The sequence below is a fragment of the Falco naumanni genome, chromosome 12 (genome assembly GCF_017639655.2).
Source record: "Falco naumanni isolate bFalNau1 chromosome 12, bFalNau1.pat, whole genome shotgun sequence".
Classification (NCBI taxonomy): Eukaryota; Metazoa; Chordata; class Aves; order Falconiformes; family Falconidae; genus Falco; species Falco naumanni.
This window is the reverse complement of record NC_054065.1, coordinates 22,027,927-22,053,733: the sequence shown is the minus strand read 5'-3', so window position 1 is coordinate 22,053,733 and position 25,807 is coordinate 22,027,927. Positions and strand designations below refer to the sequence as shown.

At 46.2% G+C, this 25,807-nt stretch overlaps 1 protein-coding gene across 2 annotated transcripts; it reads right to left on the bottom strand.

Annotated features, from left to right (window-relative positions):
• Positions 1 to 328: 328 nt before the first annotated feature.
• Positions 329 to 23,825, bottom strand: TRAF5 (TNF receptor associated factor 5). Of its 2 annotated transcripts, XM_040612304.1 has the most exons (13): positions 23,571 to 23,825; positions 13,793 to 13,866; positions 11,396 to 11,544; positions 10,650 to 11,020; positions 9,466 to 9,523; positions 8,090 to 8,191; positions 7,358 to 7,522; positions 6,974 to 7,051; positions 6,525 to 6,599; positions 6,163 to 6,255; positions 5,124 to 5,264; positions 4,445 to 4,613; positions 329 to 3,901 (listed from the first exon to the last, which is right to left on the bottom strand). In XM_040612304.1, exons 4-13 carry the CDS (start codon positions 10,862 to 10,864, stop codon positions 3,324 to 3,326), a joined length of 1,674 nt encoding a protein of 557 aa, XP_040468238.1. In that variant the 5' UTR covers positions 10,865 to 11,020; positions 11,396 to 11,544; positions 13,793 to 13,866; positions 23,571 to 23,825; the 3' UTR covers positions 329 to 3,323. The 2 variants fall into 2 exon arrangements, with proteins under 2 accessions (XP_040468238.1, XP_040468239.1); XM_040612305.1 differs by lacking the exon at positions 13,793 to 13,866.
• Between the last annotated feature and the right edge of the window lie 1,982 nt (positions 23,826 to 25,807).

Here is a 25,807-nt window from a genome sequence, read left to right as displayed (position 1 = left end):
TTCCTGTTAGCTGTTACCGGCCCAAACCTGAAACAAATCCACCCTCAGCCCCAAACTTGTGCTCCACACAAACAACAGCCCGTTTGGATTCCAATGGATCCGCAGACCTCGTGGATCTTCGTCTGATCTAGCTTAGCTCACAATCTTCTGAACCTCTATGTGCAGCTGCTTTATGATAGTCAAGTATAAACCAAAATACCTGTGAAGCACATCCATTCTTAACCTAAAGCAGCGTTGGAGGGTTTTTTTGGATGTAAACAAAGCCCTGGTACTCCACATCCTTATAAAAAGCCTGCTTAAATCCAGCCAAAAGGAATATATGCCACCCTCCAGGAGAAGGATAAAATTATTTATTCTTACATTAGTTTACATATGCAGTGATGACATCTGGCTAGAAAAACACCTGTATTGTAGTAAGATATATTCAAACAACTATAAACTGTCAATAAATATGTTAGAAACATACTGTATGCTGACGTAGAAATATCCTAAGCTCTTTTGGTTACTTACCCAGTACAATATTATTGAAAAGTTTTTTGGTGTTTTTCATGCAACATCAAAATTCTTCCCGACAATTCATGCTATACAACATTTTTTTCTTTATCAGGAATGGGATAAAATTTTAAATCCTGTTTACAAGTAGTAAAAATTGCTGAAAATTTTAACATAAATCTCTCAATTGTTGTGATAAAAAGAACCAATTTAAAGAAGACTGTCTTTAAAAAAATTAATTTTCACAACTAATTCTTTATAAAACAGGCAGTATTTCAAAAGGGATGTTTCCATCACCCAGGATGAATCATTTGTGCTTCAAAATTTTAAAAAGAATATTCATGGCGAAAACCTAAACCCAACTGGTAGGTAGAGACTGCAGTACGGATGGGCTAAAACTGAACATGCTTTCAAAATCTGGCCAGGAACACACTAAACACTTATCCACATCACTATGCCATCACCAACTCTTAACAATTAGAAATGGAGCTTTAATAATACTTAGCTCTTTTCATGCTCAAAATTCTTCACAAACATTTAAATAGCCCTAACGCTTCTGCAAGTATTATTATCCCCATTTTATACTTGGGATGGTGGAGGCAGAGAGGGCTGGGAATTTGCCAGGATACAGACCGCATCCTTTCTGTCTTTTCTCCCTTGATTGTTCAAGCTCTTTATCGCTTTCTGTATTTTATACTTAACATACTGGAGAGTCCCGTGAAACACGGTTGGTACGTTTCCGTCAGTTATTAGTGGTTACTATGCAAGTTGTGCCACTTTGAAGGTTACGCGACAAATATTAAAGTAATCATCAACATGAAGTCCACGTCTGAGGCTCAGGATTGACATCCTAGAATGCCACACCATTTTCAAACAAAGCTTGCTCTTTCTGTAGTGAAGCATTAGGGACGCAAGGCCTAATTCTCTCTGTTGTACAGCCAAAATGACTCTTAAAGTCAGCCACAGCCTTACAAGAGAATAAAAACCATTCCTCACCATCTGTCCCTGGGAACATGCAAAGCCCCTACAGAGGCCCAGTACGTCCTGATCATACAACAAAAAGGACATCTAAATCAAACCAAAGATTTCAGATTTGCTAACCTCCCACGAGGTACAGATAACTAAGGTCTCTTCCCCTCCACCCCTGAATTTGAAAATATTTGTGTCTGAATTACATCCCATAAACCGTGTGGCAAAGTAAGTGACTAGCAATGAGATTGAAGATCCAAAACACTGGATTTTGCCTTTATCTTAGTATCAATCTCCAAATTGTATTATTTTAGTTGATATCAAAGGGCATTTTTGGTTTTGCCACATTTGCCCTCTCGAATTTTCTGCCTTATACCTTGCAGTCTGTGGCCCGTTTTGATTTTTATCCTGCCTAGTTTACTCTTACTCTAAACCCAGCTTGATTTCTTGCTGTCTCTTTACAAGCTCTGGGTTTGCTCTGCCAGTGAACCGCAGGAGCAATGGATAACGTTGTGGTGTTACACTACCTGATCTGTGAGAGATGAGACACAAAATTCTGTCACTTGTAATAACAAAATGACTGAGTGTGCAAAAGTACATCCCTCTTACAGGCACCCAAAAGGCTTTAAAAAGGCACGTGTATTCTTTGTCACTTGATCCTCAGTGCCTGATCTTGGTGGTTTTAGTGCGTCTCCAATAAACTCCGTAGAATGCACACATTCCCTTGCAGTATGGAAGGAACTTGGAATAAAAATAAAGGTCTTCAGACATACTTCGGTCAGAAGTTGTTACTCGGCAGCTGTCTCACCCTTTAACAAACACTAGAGCTGCACTACCTCTGAGAACCGCGCTCCCTAATCCATTTCCCCCCCTTCTTTCCCAAACATCCAAATTTCTAGCAGAGGGAAACAGTGCACGTTACATGGGCTTTTTCCTAGGCAGATATCCAAAGCTCTTCTTGCCTTTTGTAGAGCTGGTAGGCCAGAAACCATCTCTTTTGCACAGATGTGAGAGCGAAAGTACAGGAGTTTTGCCCCTCTTCTTCCAGCAGCGCAGCCAAGGGCTGGCAGGCTGGCCGAGTGCCCCGCTTCTGGCCATGTCCTGAGAGGTGAGAAGGCTTCTTTTAACTTCAGATGGGGACTGTGGATGTTTACCACCAATGGACATCAGTCCCAAGGCACTAGGCAGGAACGGAAAGGACATAACAAAGCTATTGTCAGCTGGGGGTATTCTATACAGCTGAAATACCAGGCTAGAAAAGTGAGAGGCGTTGCCATCTTCCTCTGGGCTTTCTGGAAAAAAAAACAATTAAACCAAACCAAACCAAGATGCAAGATCCCACATAAATGTTTTCCCTGCCTAACTGAAGCCATTCTCCCTGCTTTGAAAACCCAGGAGATAGAGGGATCAAGATACATTGGTTCAAATGTGCTAATTTGAAATGTTTCCATTTCAGGCAGGCGAAATGGACTTTCACGCTTAGGCATGGCTTCAGTTCTGTGTGAGGGACGGGAGCCCACAGGCCTGCTTGGGCTCCGTGGGGCTTACTGGAGGAGTTTTGTCTCTGAATGCCAGTCTGGTGATGGGAGTCACGCATTCCTCCAGCCTGGGCTGAGCCAAGTCTGGATCAAATGCATGTTCACATCAACCTGGACTTACAGCTGCCTTAAAAACGCAGTCTCGAAAAAAGGTTAAAAAAGGAAAGGCTGATGCTTTGGCAATTCGTTGTCTGTTATGCAGTCCAAAAGCCTCAAAACATAATCGGTAGCGTTGACTAGTGGCAATTCACTATTGCATGGCTGGTAGTCACCAAGAAAGCATTTCTTAACAGTTAAAGCAGTCACACTGATCGGGCACGCTTTTCACAATTCCTCCAGATCGGTTAAATCCACGACCACTTTCAAAAACAGAGTGTCATCTCTGATGTAGGTGTTTTTGGTGTTCTCCAGGACCGTGTGCGGCACGAAGCGTGGACATCCGGAGGCAATATTCATTTCTCCGTCTGGCCTTTTGAAACTGCTGCTATTGGGGTCAGCTCTAAAGACTTCCACAATGTGATTTTTTTTCCCACTTTGGTCCAAAAGCATAAGTGTAACTTTTTGCTTGAAAGGCCACAGCAGCAGCGAGTCAAACTCCCCTCTCATCACGACGAAGTAGAGAGACACGTGCGTCCCCTTTCCTGAGCCGTCCCCATTCAGGTAGGCTCTCGCACACAACCTGTACCCACAGCGGCTGGTGTAAAAGGGCTGGCTGAATATGGAGAGGACGCGGCCTTCCACTGCTTCTTTCTTCTTCATCTTGTAGTCCATGATTTTCCAGATTAATTTCCCATTGTAGCACGTGCCTTCCAAAAGCTTAAATCGTTCTTCATTTTTGTTGAGCTGTGCTTTGTGAATATTGATCTGGCGATCGTGTTTGCTGGACTGACCTTCCAAAACAACTGGGGGAGGTCGGGGCAGGGGGAGAGGAGAAAACATAAAAAAGGGAAGGGAGGGGGGGAGAAGGGGAGAGAAACATTTGGTAAAATAAAACTGTCAGGGTGCTGGATACGAAGAGCAACCAGACTCCAGCTGGCAAAAACTGAACTGCTCAAGCCTGAGTACAGACTGTGAACTAGTGTTACTACAGCTGTGAACTTTTTAAAATTGTAATCGCAGCTGGTAGTTGAATAAGGAAAACTGGTAACTACAAATCAGCTTTAGTGCCTGACTATGGATAGTACCACTGCCTCCATCACAATGCACCGGCCTGACCAAGGCCAGTTCTCTGGCCCCGCAGTGCCACAGGAATCCAGGAGAGATTGTGGAGCAGGGGAAGGATGCACCACACATCACCATGGTTTGGTCTTAAAAAGCAAGAAGAAAGGCCTTTCTAGTGAAGAGCTGCAATTGACAGACTCTAGCACCAGAGCCTCTACTTGGCTACCAGTAAACCAGCAAAACCCCCACACCCATGCAGAAAAGAACCGAAAGTCCCAACATACCCAAGCGCTGATCATATGTCTCCATCAGAGCAATCTTCTGTTTCACATTTTCAATTGTGTCAAACAAAGGTCGCAAGTCAAATTTACTTTGCTGCTGGTTTGCCATCTGTATTAGCTGTTTCACTTGTGATTCTAGGCGCGCAGACTTATCCAGGTGACTGGCCAGAGTCTTCCCAGTTCATGCCATTGGAAGAGGATGGGAAGCGGAGACAGGAGACATCCATAAAATCAGCCATTTCATTTGAAATAAGATAAAGAAGCCTTTAGCACGTCAGCAGTATCAACTACATGCTGCATTCAAAGCACTCTGCTGCCTTTGGAACGTATTCCAATGCTCCTTCATGATTAATTCAGCACATTTACTGACTGAGAAGTCATCCCTCATTCAGACCCATTCACGCTGCATCACTTAATTCAACTGATTACTCGTGTACACCTGCATATTTGCCATGGGGATCTGGCTAGGAGGATTGTACAGTGCTTTTTGCCCAGATGAGATATCCAAACTCCTTTATTGGTTAAAATGAAAAGACAATGCTGTATTGTGAAAAACGAGAAGAGCTTGTGAAGTGTCTGGGAGATTTGTTATTGTCCTGCTATTAATGACAACTATTACGGGATGAACATAGTTCAGGATCAAGAAAGCAATTGGCAAAGAAAGAAAAAATCAATGTCTCACCTGGGTGCTTACCATCAAGTTGCTATTTTTACCAAAAAGTTGTGTAAACTGTCTGAATTCTTTCTCACAATTTTTAATGGCCTCTGCTAGCTGCTGGATTTTAATCTCTTTACATTCCAGGCTCTTATACAGGTCAGATATCTACAGATGGAAAAAAACAGAGTAAAACCGGTAAGGCACACCAAAATATATGATGACCAAATTAAAACATATGTGACTATTTAAGAGAAAGTGTAAAAATTTACAACTATCTTAGCTAGATATAGCACTACTCAATTCACAATTCATGGATAAGTGCTGGCAAGAACTGAACATAAGGTAATCGTACTCTTTAACAGATCTGTGTGGCAACAGGTGCAAAGAGACTCGTATCTCTCATCCCCATCGTGATGATCCGCTGCTCTACAGTGGGACAGTACATACATGCACACACATCCATGTGTGTTGCTGGGTGCATGCATATACATCTATTATTTTCTTTTTCCTCTACTGAGGTCTAACGAGTAAAAGAGATGAGTCGGTGAGGGATACTAACTCCAAAACTGAGTTGTAGCACAAATTCCCCTCATCAGGATTAGGCATACACCCAGTGTCACCTGCTGGGAGCCACAGAAATGATTGAGTGGAAGGGTGCTTGCAACTGGCTTTGCACTACCCCACGCTGCCTCTACAGAGGGTGTGACTTGGGCATCTAGAGGCTCCTTTTTGGAGCAATCTGACCAGCCACTGAAACTTTAAAATGCTTTATCTCCCAACCTCATATCCACTATAAGCAAAGACCGAAAGCAAACGGGGTGAGCGATGGCAACAAGCCTGCCACCGTGCTTGCTGGAGAATATATGTGCCCGAGCACAGAGAGGTTTCCATCCACTTGACTGACTTCACTAGAAGAGTTTATTCTGACTTCTGAGGTGTGCAAAGCTGATAAACACAGTCTTTTGAAATGTAGATGAGCTAAACCAGGCAACAAACGTAGAATCTCGTATCATCTTCCGACCAGCCAAGAACTGCTGAAGAGTGCTTATTAAATGTAACTTACCTGTTCTTCCAGCCGGGAGTTCTTGTCTAAAATCTGCAGCATGTGTTCCCTCAGGGCTCCGTTTTCATGTTCGGCAAGTTTCCCTCTTTTAACCTTTAGTGAGGCAGAGGGGGAAGGGAAAGAATAAAATAATAAGATTTTTGAAGCTGTTAGTAAAAAAACTTATTGATGCAAGCATTTAAAATATCTCCTCTGTGCTTTAGAAGCGAGGGAATGGCTCCCCTGATTCTGCAATACAGCATCTTAGCCAATAGTAGAAATGGTTGTGAAAGAACAAAAACTAGTTATTTCGATTAATTGGTCTGATTGGTTTGGGAGACAAATTCCAGTCCCAGTACAGACAACTATCTATAAAACAGTACCTTTACAAGGCAGCCATACTGCTTATAGGGGCAGTCCACCTCCGCCTCAGGACACACAGCATGGTGCTTTTCAATCTGTGTGTATCAACAAAGAAAGGTGTAACGAAATAAATATTAAGTAATTTGCTGCACTGATAAAATCTGAATGCCTGCATAAAGGGTGAACAGAGGTCGACGTTATGACACCACTGATCTCGTAAACAGGAAAATGAGTATTCAGAGTCCATAAGCAAGCCAGATATTTTTCCATACTGCAAAAATGCCAATGATTTGCAGCGACTGAATACTTCATTTGTAAGATGGGGCATAAATCCCTTGTAGGACCAAAGAAAATACTTCGAGCAATGAGGTTTTATTGGCACAGGCCAATGTGGTCTGCGACATAACTTTCAGTTTTCATAAACGTGTGTGATCTGCTGAAACACAGTATATGAACAAAATAATAGTACCTCTTTTTTCAGAACTATTTGTGAACAGTTTTGGAGACAAGGCACAGGATAATCAGGACAGTCATTTTTCTCGTGATTCTGGGGAAAAACAAACAAAACAAGGCAGTGGTTTGTATTTTTGTAAAGTAGCATATGTAGAGGAAGCTATGCAAAAAGTAATGCCAAACATACATGTGCAAGCCCCTTATCACATTGTTGTTCATAGGACAGCAACAGCAATTGGTGTTATATAAAGCACGTTTATTACACTTTCTCCTTCAGCTACTCAGCCAGATTTTGTTTCAGGACTTGTTAAGCCCCATTGCAGCGCTGGAAACGTTTCACTCAGCAACATGAAGAGGAAACATGTGCTATGGATTCCCAGGGAATGCTTTATAATCTTACCTTTATGTTAATTAACACCACATATTTATTACAGTACTGACACATTTCTTCTCGAAATTTACAGTGCTGGCTCAAATGCTCTTTCAAGTCTTTCCGAAGAATTTGATCACAACATCCATCATTAGTGCACTGCACACTTTCAAACAAACACTGCTGAAGATGCTCCTGCAACACGCAACAGTAAATTAAACCCCAAAGTATTTCATTGCATCTTCAGTTGCCCAACAGACCCACAGAAACATTTGGCAGTTTGGTAACAAACAAAGCTCCAAATATTTTTTCCTCCGTAAGTGTTCCCCTTTTCCAACCTTAAAACTAAAGCAAATGTGACAATTTAGAGAGTCCTTTATACGACTTCCACTTTTCATTCCATTGATACACTGAAAAGAGGCCCAAATGGCCAGTATGTCTTGGCAAGTTTTCTTGAATCAACCATCACATGGTGCCTAAGCATACAGAAGGAATGTATAGATGCTGTGGCTATACTAAAGCTACATAAAGCAAATGGTTCTTATTTAAAAAATAACCTAAAGCAAAGTGGGAACAAGTCATAATATTTTGAGCTTAAGATTTGTTACTTACAGTGCATAGCTAAGTCATAGTCCTTGTCCTTAAATTACATTGCTACAATAACTCTGAAGTCTGAAAATCACCACCAGAATTTAGCTTATCATAAATACACAGAGTTCGCATGAAAATCAAAGGCTTCAAAACTTGATCAAGCAAACTAACCTGATATCGTCCCAGAATTATTTTTGAATTGCAGTCAGGAATGTTTTTGCAGAACACATGCAAATTGAGAACTTCTCTCTTACAGCAGTTATCTTTGAACACCTGTAAAGGAAGCAAACCAGCCTTCATACGCAGTCACATAGGATGCTATAAAGAATATAGAAAAAGCAAAACATCACAACAAATCTTTCAAGCACACAGGTGTAGACTCCGTAATTCAGAGCATGGTTCTTGATAATTCATATTGAAAATTTACACTAAAAATATAGATTAAAACACACATGAATTTTCTAATAAGCATAGGGGGGTTTCCCCATATAGTTATTCCACAGATGCTGATCCATCCCACAGCCAGCAGGATCAGAAGCTATAAAACCACTGCCAGAGCCTGCCTGTATCTAGAAGAAAGCAGCAAGAGCTAACAGACCCCAAAGGCCAAACCAGCTCTGAGCATGCTCCTCTCATCTTCAAGCAGTGCAGCATGCCTTTGGGATGGAGACGATGCAGAGATAGCCCTTCTATAGACTCTGAGAAAGAGCACCGTTCCCAGTTGTGTATGCAGAAGCTAATTAAGCCCCTAGAGCAAACTTTCAGTCTTATTTAGAGATCTTCCTGTAAGGAGAATTATAAAGCTGCTTACTGTTGCACTACTGCCAGCAAAATTTGCACAAAGACAGTGGACGAAAAACAAAAATTGTGTGGACAGTCTGATTCTGATTACAATTTCCTATCATGAGTACGAGAGAGAGGAAGGAGACATTTGATTTCCCTGGAAAATTCATTCTGGCAGGACTAAGTATGTAGCATACTTTCAAGCCTTAGCATATAAATAAGGACAAATCAATCCATTAAATTATTTAAAAAAAAATAATAATCAGTAGCTTGCAAAATAAGAAGCATCTTTTCCTCTAAAAAATTACCCAAAAGTAAATGAAGTCTACAGGGTTAATGAGATATAATGGAACTAAGTAAGGCAGCAAATTATAACCAAGTGAAAACAAAGACAACCAGATAAATAAGTTGACCCAGCAACATGGAGCATGAAAAAGGCAGGTCAATAAACTCTCCACTAAAAAAAAAAGACATTTGATGACAAGGGAAAATTTAAAGCTTTGTGAAACTCTCTGACACTTTACTGGAAATGCAAAAGACTAAAATAAAATAACTTCAGAACATGAGTTATAAAATAAAGCTTTAGCTATACACCCATACTTCCTTTCTGAGAGAGCATCACTGAACACACTGCTTCTGTTAGCATCATTTCAGAGACGAAAACTGCCCTGCCCCTGAGGACTAACAAAGAGCCACCTTGTTCTCAGCTGTCTTGCCTTTTCCATGCAGATGTTGACTGCTGAAGTAAAATTACAGCCACTTACCTCATGCATTTTTATTGTTTCTTTGTCAACAGGACAGGTGGGTACTGCACTCAACTCTCTAGATCAAAAGAAAAAGTCATGTTAATCCACAGACAATTTCATTTATTTTACAAAATTTCCCTATGCTAGAATCTGACTGCAGCAGGAGGCAGTACTAGATACCATAAAAACCAAAAAAGTGCTTCAAAAACACTTTCATCTGGCAACTACACAGCCAAAATGCCCACAGCTCTAAGAGGGCATTCAGCTGCAACAGTGAATATGTAACAGAAAGAGTTTGTCCTACAACTGTTAATTAAGATGGCTTTTAATTAAGAGGACTTGGTCACTCTCTGGCCACCTGCTGCTCTTAAATGTCTATCTGCAAAAATCCCATCACATACACTAAACCCAGCGTTTGCCTAGCACAAGCAGCGTGCTCCTTCCTACACCAGTAAAAGAAGATCTAATGGCTCCTGTCTTAAAAGGCTTCCAGAAGTCCTACAACAAGGGACAGGAAAACAGTTATTAAGGCCGTGCAAAAAGGGAGGCATGCCAGAGGGAGAAAGCAGCAAACGTGAAGCATCTGAAACTCATAAAATGTGAATGGTGACTTCCATCCACATAAACAGGTTCCTCCGCAGCCTTCCCGGGCCAAATCCTGCCCTCGGGCACACCAAATGGTACGTAACGTACTCCCAGACGGGTCTGCGGGGTAAACTCATTCGTAACTGTGGATGGATGCCTTGTGATCTGACTGTAGTATTGGGTAAGACTAACATCAGTTTTATAACTCCATGGAAATCAAAGACATTATACGGAAGCAAATGAAAATAGCTTAATTAGCCACCCGTGTCAATACTGTGGGGCATTAACGCAACGAATTCATGTCAGCAGCACAGTGTTGGACAGACAGACCGAAACAGCGTCTCACGCAGTAGTGCTTAAGATTGCATCAGTTTCTGTCTGCTGGCTTCACTGCAGTTACCAAAGTATTCTTCTCCAGCACCAGGTAAAGTCTTTAAAGACACCTTTAAAACATGGAGTGTGCAGTTATTGAGTTCAACAGAGTCTTCCCGTTGACCCCTCCAGCATTTTATCACATCGGTACTATTATTATTACGGCACTCACTGCTGATTTGTAGAAGGCGTTGACTTCTTTTTAGGAAGGGGAGTACGGGGATGCAGGAGAAGTTTGCACTGACCTCAAAGACAGAATGCACTGCTGGCAAAACCGGTGCCCGCATCCCGTCTGGTGGGGATTGCGAAGGACGAGGTGGCAGTAGGCGCATTTGTACCGCTCTTCCAAGGTTTCGACAAACTTGTAGTTGGTGTCAGGCTCAAAGTCCAGAGAGATGGCGCTGGCGGAGTTCTGGCGTGTGAAGAAGCTCGAGAGAGCAGCGGGTTCGTCACAGGCCATGGGAGCTGCACTGGGAACCAGGCAGAGGGAGAATCCCTTCGAATCTCCACCGGCAGCCACGCCACCTCGGCTACTGCTTGCAGCGGGCTGCCGCTCATGGGAGAGCTGTCATCTGCAGCGGGGTGCAACAGGTTTCGGAGGGAAACACGGCGTCAACTACGGAAGAACAACAAAATGCTCAGAGAACCACGAAATTATGGTTACAACACAAGCATCAAAGCACACTCCTTCAGAAAAATGTTTCACAATCTGAAAATTATCCTGCAGAAGAGATTTTTATGTTGGTTTTTATTATTATTATTTCTTGCAGCAACTTTTAGTCTCAAAAAAATTACAGGAGTCACAGATACAGGTGGGGAAAGCAGAGGCCAAGTCTTGGCCCTGATGTTTACCAGGAAAACCTACACTTAACACAGAGCCCACCCACATGACTTCATGAGTTCATTGCACCGGTTCAGGCAGGAGACAGCTTTGTGGTTCACAGCAAGGAGCATACAAAAAAAAAAAAAAAAGGCAGCAAGGGGATTTTACCTTCAGTTTAGGCGTAACAGGTGCCAAAGTCTCTTAACTTGACATCTTTCTTTTCCCATCGATCACTCATCTACAGCAGTAAACTCTAATTCTGCTTTCTCCAAAGTTTTACTTAATTATGCGCAAGTTCTTGACGATACTAATCCTGTCTGAAAGAAGCAGTGGAAAAAAAAGAAAGAAAAGCAAGATTGCAATCAGAAGCATGACATGAGGTTTTTCCTCTTAACCCACAAAAGCTCATATACAGCACAGGAATGCAATTCATTTCCTAATAGGAAAAACCAGCAACATTTGTTTCCATCCCTAAGTCACAAACTCTGAGATTTGCCATGAGTCCCTCGATCTTGCAGTAGTTTTTTTGTGAGTAGCTCAAGAGCTGGAGCCACTCTGGTTTTCATTTCTCACGGCTTTGTGCTCAGAAGACATTTTTTCCTTACGGGGTGTGTACAAATGCGCCTGAGCTTTCAGACCGTTCCATGGGGGAAGTTCTCAATTTTACAGCTGTGCCGTGGGATGCTGTTTCTCCTCTGTGTGCGTCACCTGCCCTGTCAGTCACTCTTACTGGCATCAGCACCTCTCCAAGAGCTCTGACTCAGCTCCTGTAAGATCACCGAGGGTATCTGCTGCTTTCGTAGGGCAGCAGGGCCAACACATCACCATTAACAACCTTACGGCTGGCAGGAAACTGTGCCGAGTACCGACACGCTGCCCCATCCCCCTGCTGTGATGGATTCCTAGCCCACGAGAGCAGCGATTGGTACCGTGCTATGCACAGCCCAAGCACGGCTGCAGCCCACCTCAGGCTTCAGAAAGCAACATCCATTTTCCTTTCTACTTTAATATCCCATACTGGGCAAGGAAATGCTGTGGACAGATAAAGTACCTGATTCAAAAACAAGCCAAAGCACTTAAATCAGTGAAGATCTATTTCACAGCAAACATTTACGTGCTCCTGTAACTCAGCACCCTTGTTTGTGGTTGCACACAGCATTCACCTGCCCAGCTTGTGAGAGCCTCCCTGCCCTCCACCAGCCTGAATGTCAGACTCACTGCAGCAAAACTGATCATCTAACATTAGGAACCCAGACAAATACAAGCCCTAATCATATTCCAGGCACAAAAACTTATTATTGTGACTGGAATTTGCAAATTACCCTATTCAGTCCCTCCAAATGAACAGCCTTCTGCCTCAAACCTGAGATGACAGTCCATGTCGTCCCTTTCATTTTTAAATAGCTGACCTTTTCTCCTCTGAAAATGGGGTTCCTCGTTCTCTAACACTTAATAAGGAGCAATTCTATTTTCCCCATGTCAACCAGAGACGCCAAAATGCAGCCTGAGGGATTACCAGCCTTGTGCTTGGGCTGCCTTGGTAGCAGATGCCAGCGGCAGAGCATGCCTGCTGCTTCAAAGGCAGATGGGCAGCTGTCACCATTAACTTCCACAGCACAGACTACCTACAGGACAAATGTCCTATAAGCTCATTCGGGGTCAGTGAGAACTGACTTCCTTCCTCTCTCCCATTTACAGGGCATCCAATTCCCCGAGTCCTATTACGCTCCAGGACTTTATCATCTGATGGTGTGCTTTAGCAAATTGATGCCTCACTATGTAAAAGCACAGGAAAAAAAAATAAATTAAAATCCATGTTTTACCCATTTTGTCTTTAAGGTCTACCATAACTCCAGAAGTACTTTTAGCTGGGGTGAAGAATGTTACAGGTGTTTTAGGCAACAAAGTTATGGGATACATCAAGAAGAAACACAGCCACCAGCCCAAAATCCCATCCAGAAACTCCTTCAGAGCTTTTGCTGCTCTAAGGAGCAGCCACATGCATTCCCATCTCTTTCTGCAAGGAGCACTCTGCTGTGGTACAAGGCCTTCCAACTCTCTTGCTGAAACGAGCCTTTATCTCCTTAAACACCTTCATGATGCACCCAACCCAGACGCCGTTCCTAAAAATAGATACTCTGCATCTCCACGGAAGTGCCTCCTCCACCTCAGCCTTGCTCAGGGCCGTGCTGCACAGCTGAGGGCACCTCAGGTCACAGGCAAGAGTGCTTTCGGGTGAAAGGAAACCTGCCTGCTCAGAGGGCAGAAGAGAAACCGCTGCATGCCCCAGAGACCGGGGACGTTTGCCGCCACTGCCAGCCTTGCAGGAGGTTTGCTGCAGAGTTTGCAGCTGTTTGCTGGAGGAAACAAGCTGCCCCAGGAGAGGGCCTGTGGATGGTGATGCTTCACCCAAGCTGGAGAGGTGCCCACGTGAATCAGCTGGGAAAACCAGCTCAGAGGAGCTGAGAAATGACAGCCCTGTGCCAGACCTACTACCAGCCAGCGCTCGGTGGGATGTGATCCAAACTATCGCAGACAGTGCGCAGTTCCCATCCCAGCACCCACCGGTGACTCAGGGCGGATTGCAGAAGCTCTTCTTCCACTTCTGGCTTCCAGTGCCTGCGCCTGTGCTCTCTGAACTGAAACCAAAGGGAAACCATCAGTGGAAAAAGTGCTTTATTGTGACAGCAAGAGTACGCCAATGGCTAACTGCATCAGCTTCCTGCCTACACTAGTGCATGGCCCATGTAGGAGGTGAGGTGTGCTTTCACTTCTGCCTGTGCACAGCTAAACAGCAATGGAAAGGCATCCTTTCTTTGCATACACTACAATTTTTAAGCATGCATGTGAACTGTAATGCTGTTTTAAAATATTAGAGCGCGGCGGGCTCACGCTGCATAAAAATGCTGTTGTGGCAGATGCACAACACACACGGCAAAGGGATTTTCATTGCAAATCCACTGCAACAGCACATACACAAAAAAAACCCCAACACACAAAAAAACCCCCAAACCAATCTATGGACACTGAAAATCTATACATTAAAAAAAAAAAGATTTCCATATACTGAAATAAATAGAATTAATTCTGACTGCATATAGAAAAGTAGTATGAATCACTAGCAGCTAAGCCCAAATCCTATAAACAGCTACCAAAGAGTGGGAGCTCAATGGCAGCACAGTACAAAGAGGTCCCAGCTGCACCTTCCTACCATTTCAGCATCCCAGCCCTGCCTGCACCAACAGCAGCACATGCAAAATGCTTCTGGAACAACTCTTTATGTAACGGGCTTTAACCTCACTGGAAATGATCTGAGAGGGAGAATTTACACAATGAAAATAAACTTCCTTAAGTATGTGCTATCCTGTTTTCGCTACCACCACACCAAACTGAGTCCAATCATTTTCCATTAAAATGCTCCAGACTTAGTATATCTTACTGTTCAGAAAACAAGGAAGACATGAACAGAACAGGATAATAAAGAGAAAAATCAGCGCGGGCATGGCCTACTATAATATAAAATTACATTAACATTTTTCAAGCCGTGTTCAAGCAGTTCCCCTCCAGCAGCGCTGCTGCCTAGCTACACCAGCAGCAGCCAGAACCGAGAGAAGTGGTACGCAAGGCTGATATCACATTGAACTATTGTGGACAGATTAACTTTTTTTAGCCACAAAAACATACTTACTGCACACAGAGAAAACCATCCCTATAATGTGGTCACTCTTTTTAAAGAGAACAGAGAAAGGTCTGTAGATCACCCCATGAGCTACGAACGCGCCGCTCTGGGACAGCAGACCCGAGGCACTGAACACCACCATGTCTTTTAGACTGAGAAGGGCGAACATGTGAGTTGTTATCACAGATTTGGCCATCACGCATGGATAAGGATGTGATCGCCGGTCCTGCTGCTCAGCAAGTAAGGGCTGAGAGCACAGCTCTGCCAGGTTCACTGCACGAGGGGGAGGGTAATGCTGAGCTGCCCTCCAGGACTGGGGTACTGCTCAGTAAAAAGCGCGGTGATCGCTTCCTTACTTATCACGCTTCCATGAAATACATTCAACAGGGCACAGAAAAACCAGTTATATACCTACGTTCCCATACACCTAGCTCTAGATCAGCTCTACTGCTTTGCCCTAAGGCACTTGGTAGGGACAAGTCTGAGAAGATGCCCTGTCCCTCCCCCTGAAAATTATCTGCCTTTTATGGTACACCAGAAATGGAAACCTGTCTTAGTCACAGTGGGGAAAGTTTTGTCAAATTTAGGGGTCTAAGATCAATTCACTTCATTGGGAGCTGACAGGCAGAAATATGATGGAGGAGACAATACCTTGCATTAAAATTGTGCCCTCCAAGCTGCCTTATAAACTAGGTAGATTAGCTGCCTCCAGTACTTTTGAATTAAAATAGCAAAGTTATATGATTTACTATTAATATAAGGTCCTCCACAAAACCACTGCATTTTGGGGATAAGAAATACATGCCCCGACTCCTAACATATGGAGTGGAGCAGGTAACAGTCTGCTAAAGAATGACTAAAAACATCTATACATTTTTAAGGACATATTTAAGATATAGCTGATTATATGAAGCCATGTGAAAAAAGCAGATGATGACACCTGACATCACCGAGGGGTCATCCTTGTCCCTTCCAGCCCAGGAAGAGTTACATTTTTGACTGCTGACAACAAAACACACTTGCAGAATACCCATGGGGGAGAAGGACACAGCTGCATCATCTGTGGCCCCCCAGCCCAGAGGCTGCAGAGGGAAATGATTCCCTATGGCACCAACACAGACCCACCACTGATATTCAGGGCTCGCTCCTACCTCACCTGGCAGCGAGTTAGTCTCAGTTGTTCTGCTTTTGAACTCATTCCTTAAAAACCAGGAGAGAATAATTCTAACAGCAGTAATTTCTGACTGAATATGTGCCTGATGCTCCACAGGGAATGTTGCTGCAGAGGGCAGCAGAACAAATTTGGTTTATTTTGTATACAGACCATATTGCCCCATTCAAATTCCAGTACTACCTTACTCTCAAAGCACAGTAAAACCTTACTAAGCAAGCATCGGTTTGCTAATCTCCACAGGCAAATTTTCACTGGGCAGAGTAAGACAGTAGGGTTTCCTCTGCACAGAGCTACAGCCAAAGCATTACAATAAATCCCCGTAAGACCAGATTTCACTGGGGTTTTTATGTCATAGATTACAACACAGATAACATTTTAAAAAATTGTAAAAAAAAATACACTCTTAAAACTAATCAAGTGTGTCTGGTGCTGAAGTAGCTTTGATTTCACAGTGAGCTTGCCTATTTGCTACATGCACTCTTTTCCCAGGATATCCTACTACTTAATTAATTCTGTATTATCAAGGAATCTCTCTACATCTAATCAACGCAATATTGTTACAGTAAGCTGGAAAGCTGTTGCCTTAAAATAATCTTATTCACAGCTACAAAATAACTTTGTTCCCATCACTCCTGTAGCAATACCTGGATGTTTTACCACCTTCCTGAATACCGAAAGAAATTTTGGTAAGAAAGCACTGCAACTCACCCCCATGACACCCTGGCACCTCTTTGCTGGTTTAGGGGGATGAACTCGGTTCCTGAGATGTTCTGAGGTCTGCAGCCTTCCCCCAGCAAAGCCCCACACCACTGGTGCCCCTGTGTGCCATGGCTCACCCCTGAAGAGCCCTTCAGAGATGAGAAATAATTCTAGCAGGAGTCTAATGTTAGAATCCTGCCGGCACTAACAGCACACATTTTGGTAAAGCCGTACCTGAGAACTGTAGCTGGTCCTCAATGGGGAGAAAATGAGAGACAGAGCGCGCGCGCTAGTGTAAGCTTTGTGGTTAAAACAACAGTACAAGCACTTTAAAACAGCAAGGGAGTGGAAATCCCCCAGCGTAGCTTTGAAAAGATCACGTCTAAAAATGATTTAAAAGCGTTAGGATAAAAGGCAAGCCATTGAAAAGCACTTCCCCTTACTGTGTTGATGCAGGGACTGCAGATTTTACCACCTGGAGCAACACAAGGTTACCAAGGACTATCCTCGCAGTTTTTGTCCCAGATACAGAAGAGTTTTCACCTTTCACAGAAGTGGTGAGTGATGTGACCGAAGAAAAAATACATGGGAAGCAGGAAACACATAAGCAGATAAGGAAACCCAGGTTCAACCCTGTGGTGTTGGGTGGACCCCAGCGTTGCAGGCAGGGAAGGGGCAGCTCACAGCGGGAACAGCCCCGGCTCGGTCGCAGAGCCACCGCACCCACTCACGCTACAGGCTGCACGGGTCATTTTGTATTTAAACCAGAACTCTCCAAGATAAATCCATTTTAAGAAAATATATGTTTATATTTGGGTTTGTCATAATTTAAGTGGCTGTAAACCCTAATGATTTTGTAGCCTGAACTTAATTGTGCACACAGGCTTCCTGGCAGTCTGCATCTCCACTGACTCGGTGTTAGCCTCCTTCCCCAGACCAAAAACATGCTGCCTTGGCGGCACCGCCACGGGCTCCATCTCTAATCCTACTCTTTCCTTATTCTCCTCCTCTCCCTCCCCTGGTGTTCTAGTCCTCCCCCTCCCACCCTAAAATAAGGTATCTTATTTTCTAAAAAGAGTGATAATTTTTAAGTCTCCTGTTATTTCAAATAGTAGTTTTCCAAAGAAAGCTTCTCTTCTATCTTGTAGTAAATGCAACACACGCCCTCTTCAGCCTTTTCCCTTTAACTGAACTTGCACCCAGAGCATTTCTAACCTATTTCAATTTTCATCTCCCCTCCCAGGAGGCATCTCAACCTACTGTGTGTTTTCCTGAACCTTCTCTGAAGCTCTGGAACAAAGAAGTCATTGCTGAAGTCAGTGGCAAAGGGAAAGGCATCAATCCAAAGGCATGCTGCTTCTTTACGGGATCAATTAAATTGATCTAAGTTGTATTTCTAGATGCAGCCTAAGCTCACTTCTACCATCAAGCCTTTTAAACCAGAGGATCTTCTTTTGTCCTTGCCATGACCTCATGTCCTCAGGGTGCATCCTCATCAAACTGTTAACGGTACACAACCTCTGCACAGGTGGGCACCAGAACAGCACGACAGGCCGTACGTGGGCTCTCTTTGAACGTGGCAGCTCTGGAGGAAGGATGGATCCGGCTGGTTTCATTGGGAGGAGGCAGCACTGCAGAAAGCGTAGCACCCTGCAAGCACAGCTCCAGGAAGCACCATCTGCTTCTGGGAAGCTTTGGGGAAACCCCCAAATGGAGAAGTTGAGTAGGAGCAGGATCTGAATTTTAAACAATTTCACTCTGCAGATGAGTAGAGAGCAATAGGCTGGTGTTATTGTTCGTGGGCAGCCCTCGATCTCCTCCAGTGCCAACTGCAGTGCTGAAACCCTGACCAAGTTTCAAGCAGGCTCAAGGGGAAGAAAGTGAGCAAAAAGACAGCGACAGCATTTAGGAAACAGAATGAAGGAAAAGAAAGAGACACACAAGAACAACATAAAGAAACAAAAGCTACTGAAAAGAGGTAGCAACAAGGGACCGAGAGCAAGACCACTAATGGGTTTTAATTTTTTCTCTTTTAGGTTATTGGAGCCAAAGTGAAGTCCTCACATTTTCTAACAAATAATGGGCCGTTACACATTTGGCAGAACTAGGCCTTTGGGGCTTTTAAGTTTATGTCTCCTTCCATTCCCCAAGGGGACACACTATCTGGGACTTCAGCTGCTTTGACCATGCAGTCAGTTTGGCCACAAATACCTGAGTTTTGGGTTTAAATTTCCATGCCTCTGACCCATTGACTTAGCCCTAAGAAAGAATGTAATCAGCACGTATACAGAAACCTATGAATCAACTCAGTGGTTATTCATCCAAATTACTAGGATGAACTCAAACTTTGCTAAGGCTGGCTATCCCCTTCTTCTGCCGTGTTTCCACCTCCTAGGTGTGAATGGCTGCCCCCACTGCAGTCTCAGGAATTAATGACCTCAGTGGATTTGGCTCTAATGTAGGCACATGTTTGACAGCATATGGACACACATTTTTCTTGTCACAGTCCTCACTGAAAAGGTAACTTGCTCACGTCAAAACCCAAACGCTATTGGGGAACTCGCTGTTGGGAAAGCAGTGACAGCAAAGATTGTCACCATTATCTTTTCCTAAAAAAACAGGGAAAAAGTTGTGTTCTTAAGAAGTCCTTCCCAAGAGATCAAACAGGACAGGCTGGAGACTTACAGAGGCAAGAACCGAGAGCGGTGCTTTCACGCGACCCCTTCTCTAAATGCCACCTGCAGCTGAGAGCTGTGCTGCCGCCCAGCCGTGCGCGCTGCCGCAAGCCCCGGCAATGCCAGGGGCCCGGGAGAGCGCCAGCAGCAAGGCGCAGGCACCGGCCATGGCAGGCGAGAGGCAAACCCACCCTTCTGGCATCAGGCGAGGTGCCGCGTAAGAAGGATGCTAAACATGCTGTGGGCAGCCTCCAACCCTGCTCTGGTTGCTGGCACCAGTTTTAGCTTTACTGCTGCCAGCAGTGAACAACGTTGCTATTTTTAGTGACCTCACGGTGCATCGCAAGCACCACCAACATCCACGTTCAGAATTCCTCAGTAAAATATGGCCACAACCCAAGGTTTAATGTCTGTGACAGTGAGACAGACAAATGGATAAGTTATTTTTATTTTTCCTTTATAGAGAGTGCCCAGTAGCCTTCCATAATATCTTTAATTGAATATATGATCTGGCAGCTGTTTGTATCTGCTGTCTCTAAGGCAATAATTAAACCCTTTATTTTTTGTTTCTTTCATAGTGCGTGAGGGCCACATTCCAGTTTCAAGTGCAGGGATGTAGCAGATGAGACTGAAAACTGTGACTTAGCACAGGTCTGATCACCGCACGTCTCACAGAGACTACTTTGGGAAAAAACGCTTTGCAGATTGTTCCTCTCCTCGAGGTCTGGCTAGTCACTAGGTGGCTTTGCGTGACAACAACAATAAAAAGTAACTTTTACATTTCAATATTCTGTAAAATAAGCACACAGCAACATACTTACCCTTAGAGAACCCCTGTATGCAAATGGAAGTATATCACATGCAAAACCTTTCTTTATCTGTCAACCCAACAGAGACAAACATGCTTAACTACAGAGCACTCCGGGCAGTCCCATACCAAAACCACTGTGGTTTAGGGTGCAGACAGTTTCTCACACACTTGTTTATTTGTTGCAAGACTGAGCTGGAGAGACTATGGAAATTTTTGCAGCATTTTTATTAGCAATATGCATGACTCAAGTTTCCTCACCTTCCCAAGCCCAGCCACACACTGGGGTAAAGAGGTTAGCTTCTGCCTGGGCTGAGGGAAGAGGATGGAACAACTGCACATTGCAGCCCACACTGGTACTGATAAGGAGCTGACAACTAACAGCGTGAATATTAATTCTTCACAGTCATTTGCCAAGAAACTTGGACAAAAAGGGGCCAGAAAGCAAAAGAAGAGGTTTCGAAACCCTCACCTCAACTCAGGGCCCAGACGCAGGGATAGCGTATGGTATCCCAGCTGGCTGGCCGGGGTGTGCAGCAGCACCCTCGGGTTGGCACGCTGCTCACCACCACTGGGAACGGCATGTCTGAGAGATAAAAGAAACTACCTGTATCACCACCAACTGCCTCAAGGACATCAGGAGCCCAAGAAAAGTTACAACTCCTAAAGACTGCCTAGAGGGCCAGAGAGAGGAACACCTCTCCATAATTAGCTATTTATTGATGATAACTAATGTCTATTTATGTAAAATCAAAGGGTCAAAGAATTGAAGAAGGTAGGGGGCCGTAGGTTAGCTTAAAGATGGGACACAAGTAAAGGCCAGGAGATGACGCATCCTACAAGTCTGCAGCTGCTCACTGAAGGGGTTTGGCAAAGTGGCCCAAACAATGTGTGGCACAGAACCAAGAGCTCCTGACCTGGCCTGTAGCCTCGATGGCTGTGTAAAAACTATGCTCCTCTCTTTGGGAGACTGATTAGCGAGCCTGTGGGGTGAAATAAAGAGCTGTCTGGTTTCTGCTTTTTGCGCCTATTTGAAATTCCTTTTGTCCAAGTCACCACCAGCAGCTTTCTAGCTTTGAAGTCTTGTCACCTCCTGGATATCACTCCTCATTCTCTCTAAACTCCACGATTACTCCTGTGCCCTCCACAGTTTCTGTGAGCACCACACGCTTTTCTTTTTTCCTTTGTGATGTTATTCTGAACCTCACCTTTCGGCAGCTTACACAGCTCCAGCCAGAGCCTCCTGGCCAGCGCTCACAGAGTTTCCTGTTGCTGCAGAGCATCTTCCTGCACAGGCTGAACTCTGCCTCTCCTTCAGCGCCCGGCTGCGGGTGAGTGCCCGCTCAGAGGCAGCCCACCGCCCCAGCCTCCCCCAACCTTCTGCCAGCCCCTCAGCGTCCAGCCCCGGCACTGACAGCCCACGTTCCACTGAGGCCCATAACCTTCATCTCTCTCTGGCTTGAAGCATTAGATCTTCACAACGTATCACCGACTTCTCCTGCTTCATATCTCCATAAGAGACAGTATTTTGTGTCCGCTTACACAAATAAAACCCTTGTCCATCCTCCTCCTCTGGTTTTCCAAACACTCATTTCTCTTGAAATGCAATCTTTTACTTATTTATCCACCTGGGGTGCTGCCACAGGGATAATTTTTCTAAGCCACAGCTACAACCACATCATCTCTCCGTCCATCCCTCCACCTCCCCACTGCATCAAAACCTCTTAAATTCAAAGCCTGTTCTAGTCTCCCTCCACTTGTCCCTGCATCCCCTCAAGCAATTTAAAAGGGCAGGTTTCATCTCTGGCCAGATGATGATACCAGGCACCCACTGCCTCCTTGTTAAGTATTTGAGCAAGTGTGTAGTGGGAGGGCAGATTTTTTTGAGGAATAGGAGCGGGCTATTCTACTTCAAATTTCTTCTGTAAAATCTCCTTTGCTGAGCAGCTGGGAACAACTGGCTCCTGACCATCACACTGGTCCGGAGGGTCACACCATCTCCTGTTGCTCTTGCACACCGGCACGTCCCTCCCTCCTGACTCGAGCTATAAACCCCCTTCAGCCAAGGGCTGCGGTTTTGCCCTCTGCTCTCACAGCTCCCGGCACACGGGGGTCCTCACCCACGGCCAACACTTCTCCACATGATGGAAACAGACAAGGTAACCAAGGCTGACAGCAAAGGAAGTTACTCTGGGTGGGTTTATGTCGAGTGCAACACACGACCACTGCAGCTCGCACCAGGATCAAAAGCAACAAGGCAATGCAGCCCTGACGGACCGAGATGCAGCACTAGGCAGGGCCGTGTCCCCCCAGCGCCTCAGTTCAACACCCAGTGTTACACCTGCATGGAATCAGCTGGGGTGGTTTAAAAATATGACCGTGTTGCTGCTGCCGGCCTGGAGGCACGCCTGACCTAAATCCACCCAGCTATTTTTAGCACAACGCTGCACTCCTTTCAGCCATCCCCTATTTATCAAACGGAAGTTCTGAGGAAAGTTGTTCTTGGCTGGCACCGGGAAGGCGCAGCCAAGCCCAGCACCAGGCAAAGCCATTCAAGAAGTGCAGCAAGAGCAGCCCTCCGTCTCCCCTCCTCAGGCCAAGAGCGTTGGAAGTATTTGCTCGAAGCCTGCTGCCTCCTGTGCTCCCAGAGTGCTGTCACTCAGGGGAACCAGGGCCTGAGCTGGGTCCCCCTGCACGCCCGCCGAAGGGAGACCCCTCCCCCCACCCCCAGCACCGTTCGGCGACACCAGCGGGGGCACTTGTCACGACTCCCTGCAACGTGGGTCGCTCGGCGCCGCTGCCCAGGCGCTCACACGAGCGGCCCCCGCTCCTTTGTCTCCTGCCCCGCCGCGCCGAGCCCCGCGGCGCGCACCGGGCCTGCGGCTCCCGCGGCTCCCGCTGCCAGCCCGCACCGCACCGCAGCGCACCGCAGCGCGCCCGGCGGGGGCTGGCCCGGCCCCGCACGCCGGAGGGAACTTGCAACACCGTGGGCGGGCGGGGGCTCCTCCGCAGCCGCCGCGCTCAGCTGGGGGGGCACCGCGCTCAGGCTGCCCGCGCCGCCCTGCCCGGCCCGGCCCTGCCCTGCCCGCGGGAACGCGCCGCAGCCCCGCCCCGGCCCCGCGCGCAGGCTGTCACCCGCCGCGTGCAGGTTGTCACCCGCCGCGTGCAGGTTGTCACCCGCCGCGCGCAAGCTGTCACCCGCCGCGCGGGCCTCCCGCCCGCCGCCCCGCCAGCCGCCCCCGCGGGGCCCGGCCCCGGCCCCGGCGTGACCCCGGCCCCGCGGCGCGGCCCGCCCGCCCCCGCCGCACCTGTGCCGGCGCTGGGCACCCTCCGGACGGGGCCGTGGCGGGGGGGGCGCGGGCGGTGGGGCCGCCCTGGCTGCGCGGGGCGCGGTCGGTGCGCGGCGCAGAAGCGCTAGTGCCGCCGCCCCCGGCTGCTGCCACCGCCCCCGCGGGCGGGAGCCGCTTTCGGTTTCATGGCAACCCCCGGGCGGGGGACCCCGGCGGCGCGGCCCCGCCCCATACCGGCAGCAGCACCGCGTCGCCCCGGCGCTGCCGGGCGAGGGAGGAAGCGGCTGTCGGGCTGTGGGACGGCTCCGGCAGCCCCTTGGCCGCCGCCTGCGCGGAGCGACCGCGGGCTCTGCGCCCCCGGCAGCCCAGACCCCCCCCGCTGCGGGGCCGGTCTGCGGGACGGGCTGTGCCCACCTCTGCCCCGGGCCGCCCGCCCTGCCGACGGCAGCACCGTTACTCTTCTCGTTATTTACACCCATGGTACAGAAACAGCCCAGCAAACCCCATGCTAAATACGCAAACACAGGCACCGGCTGTTACCACGCACCAGTGTTATTGCCAGTTACTCAAGAAATAACCAAAAGGGTTTTTAGGACCACAAGATGAGGCAGCCACGCTCCTCCAGCCAACGGTGCGAGGGCAATTGCTTTCCCGCTCGCTCCCCATCACCTACTGCCGCCCTTTGCCTTTCATGTTAAACCACTTCTAGGAAAAGCAGACTCTAAGGAAAACACCGTACCGGCACGCACAGAAGCACCAAGGCTGACAAAAAAAGAAACAATCGGAAAAAGCAGCAGTTGGGCTGTGTTATCTGGATTGCCTTAAGATGAGCTCTGAAAACAATAGTAGTAAAATGGTTTCAGAAAGATTCTTCTGCTGCTAAAATCACTCAGCTTTGACGCTGCCAAGGGTGTCAGTCTGCACGACACCCATTCCGGGAGGCCAGCAAGGGTGCAGAGGCCACTTACCACAGTAGTGACCTTTCAAAACACTCCCTTTTGCAAAAATCGAGTATTTAATTTTCTTTCTTACCTTTTAGGAATAAACTGATTAGTCTGGGTACTACTTGCCTGGGAAGTTCACAGGAACATTGGTCAGAACAACAGGCATTGTGTTTGTCAGTATAGCTTTATAAAATGTAAACAGGTAGTTTGGAGATAGGATCAGGTTCCCAAGACGGACATTTGCTGCATCCACGATCCTCCCACTGCACAATTTAATAATTCCCCAGAAGAGAGCTTTGTGGGGACAAAGATCTGTCAGAAAGATCACCAAACATCAAGGTGCAGGCACTGCTTTTAAAATCACAGCTCAGGTTCAGCAAGTGTAACAGGAGGCCCGGTTTGCATTACCACAGCATCATACCCCTGAAGCCCACCACAATCCCTGATCCGCGGCGATTCCTTTTGGGCCAGTCCAAGGGAACACTTCCAAGTCAGTAACAGCAATGAGGATTTATTTTGCTGCTATAGTTTTCCAGTGTAGTTCTATGCACTGAAGTAAGAGCTTTAAGATTAAAGAATAACTGACATGACTGTGAAGTAGCAGCCTTCACTAGTGGTACCACTTGAGAAAAAAATTTCCTTCGTTTTCACTTCTGCTTCGGTTTCAAGGATCCGTTATAAAACATGGGCCAGTTGCTTATTAAATAGCCCAGACAGAGTCACATGTATATTTTGCCTCTCCTCCTCACCTGGCTACAGACTTTTGATGTCTAGTTCATCAGCAACAGACTGTAAGTGGTGTTCAAGAGTTTGCTTGCCTTTCACATCTCACCTACAACTTCCTGCAATCTTAAAGCAGATGTCTTATCGCAATGGTGCCTGCTTTTAACTTGCTCAGAGAAAGGCAAACTCTGAGGTTTAGCCATTTCAACCTCAGGAAAAGCTGGAGGTTCACCACATTTATTAAAACTACCAAGTTGTACTCAGCACAACTTACAGTGCGCCATTTTGCACTGTGGCCGTGACAGCTGCTAACTCCTCTGCAGCTTCCTTTGCATTTTGAAATGCACCTCTAAGCAAACAATTTCAAGATATTTCTCTTTGCCCTGGCTTTGCTTTCACCTGACAACCACATTTCTGCCTAGCATCAGCTGTAACTTCAGTCTATTCTTTTCTTTCGCTAGCAAGAGGTACAACACAGTTCTAGCAACCTTCATCCTCAACTCTTCCCTGAACTCTGCACTTCTCATCTATTCATACACAAATTCCTACATATGTAAGCTACTGGTTTGTGTTCCGTTTTCTACGAAC

Bases quoted from the DNA above. Each gene is read 5' to 3' on its own strand.
- TRAF5 (XM_040612304.1), bottom strand. From the start codon at position 10,864: ATGGCCTGTGACGAACCCGCTGCTCTCTCGAGCTTCTTCACACGCCAG. The intron at 9,524-10,649 runs GTCAGTGCAAAC...CTTTTGATCTAG, and splicing joins CAGTGCATTCTGTCTTTGAG to AGAGTTGAGTGCAGTACCCA. The intron at 6,600-6,973 runs GTACTATTATTT...TGATACACACAG, and splicing joins AAATAGTTCTGAAAAAAGAG to ATTGAAAAGCACCATGCTGT.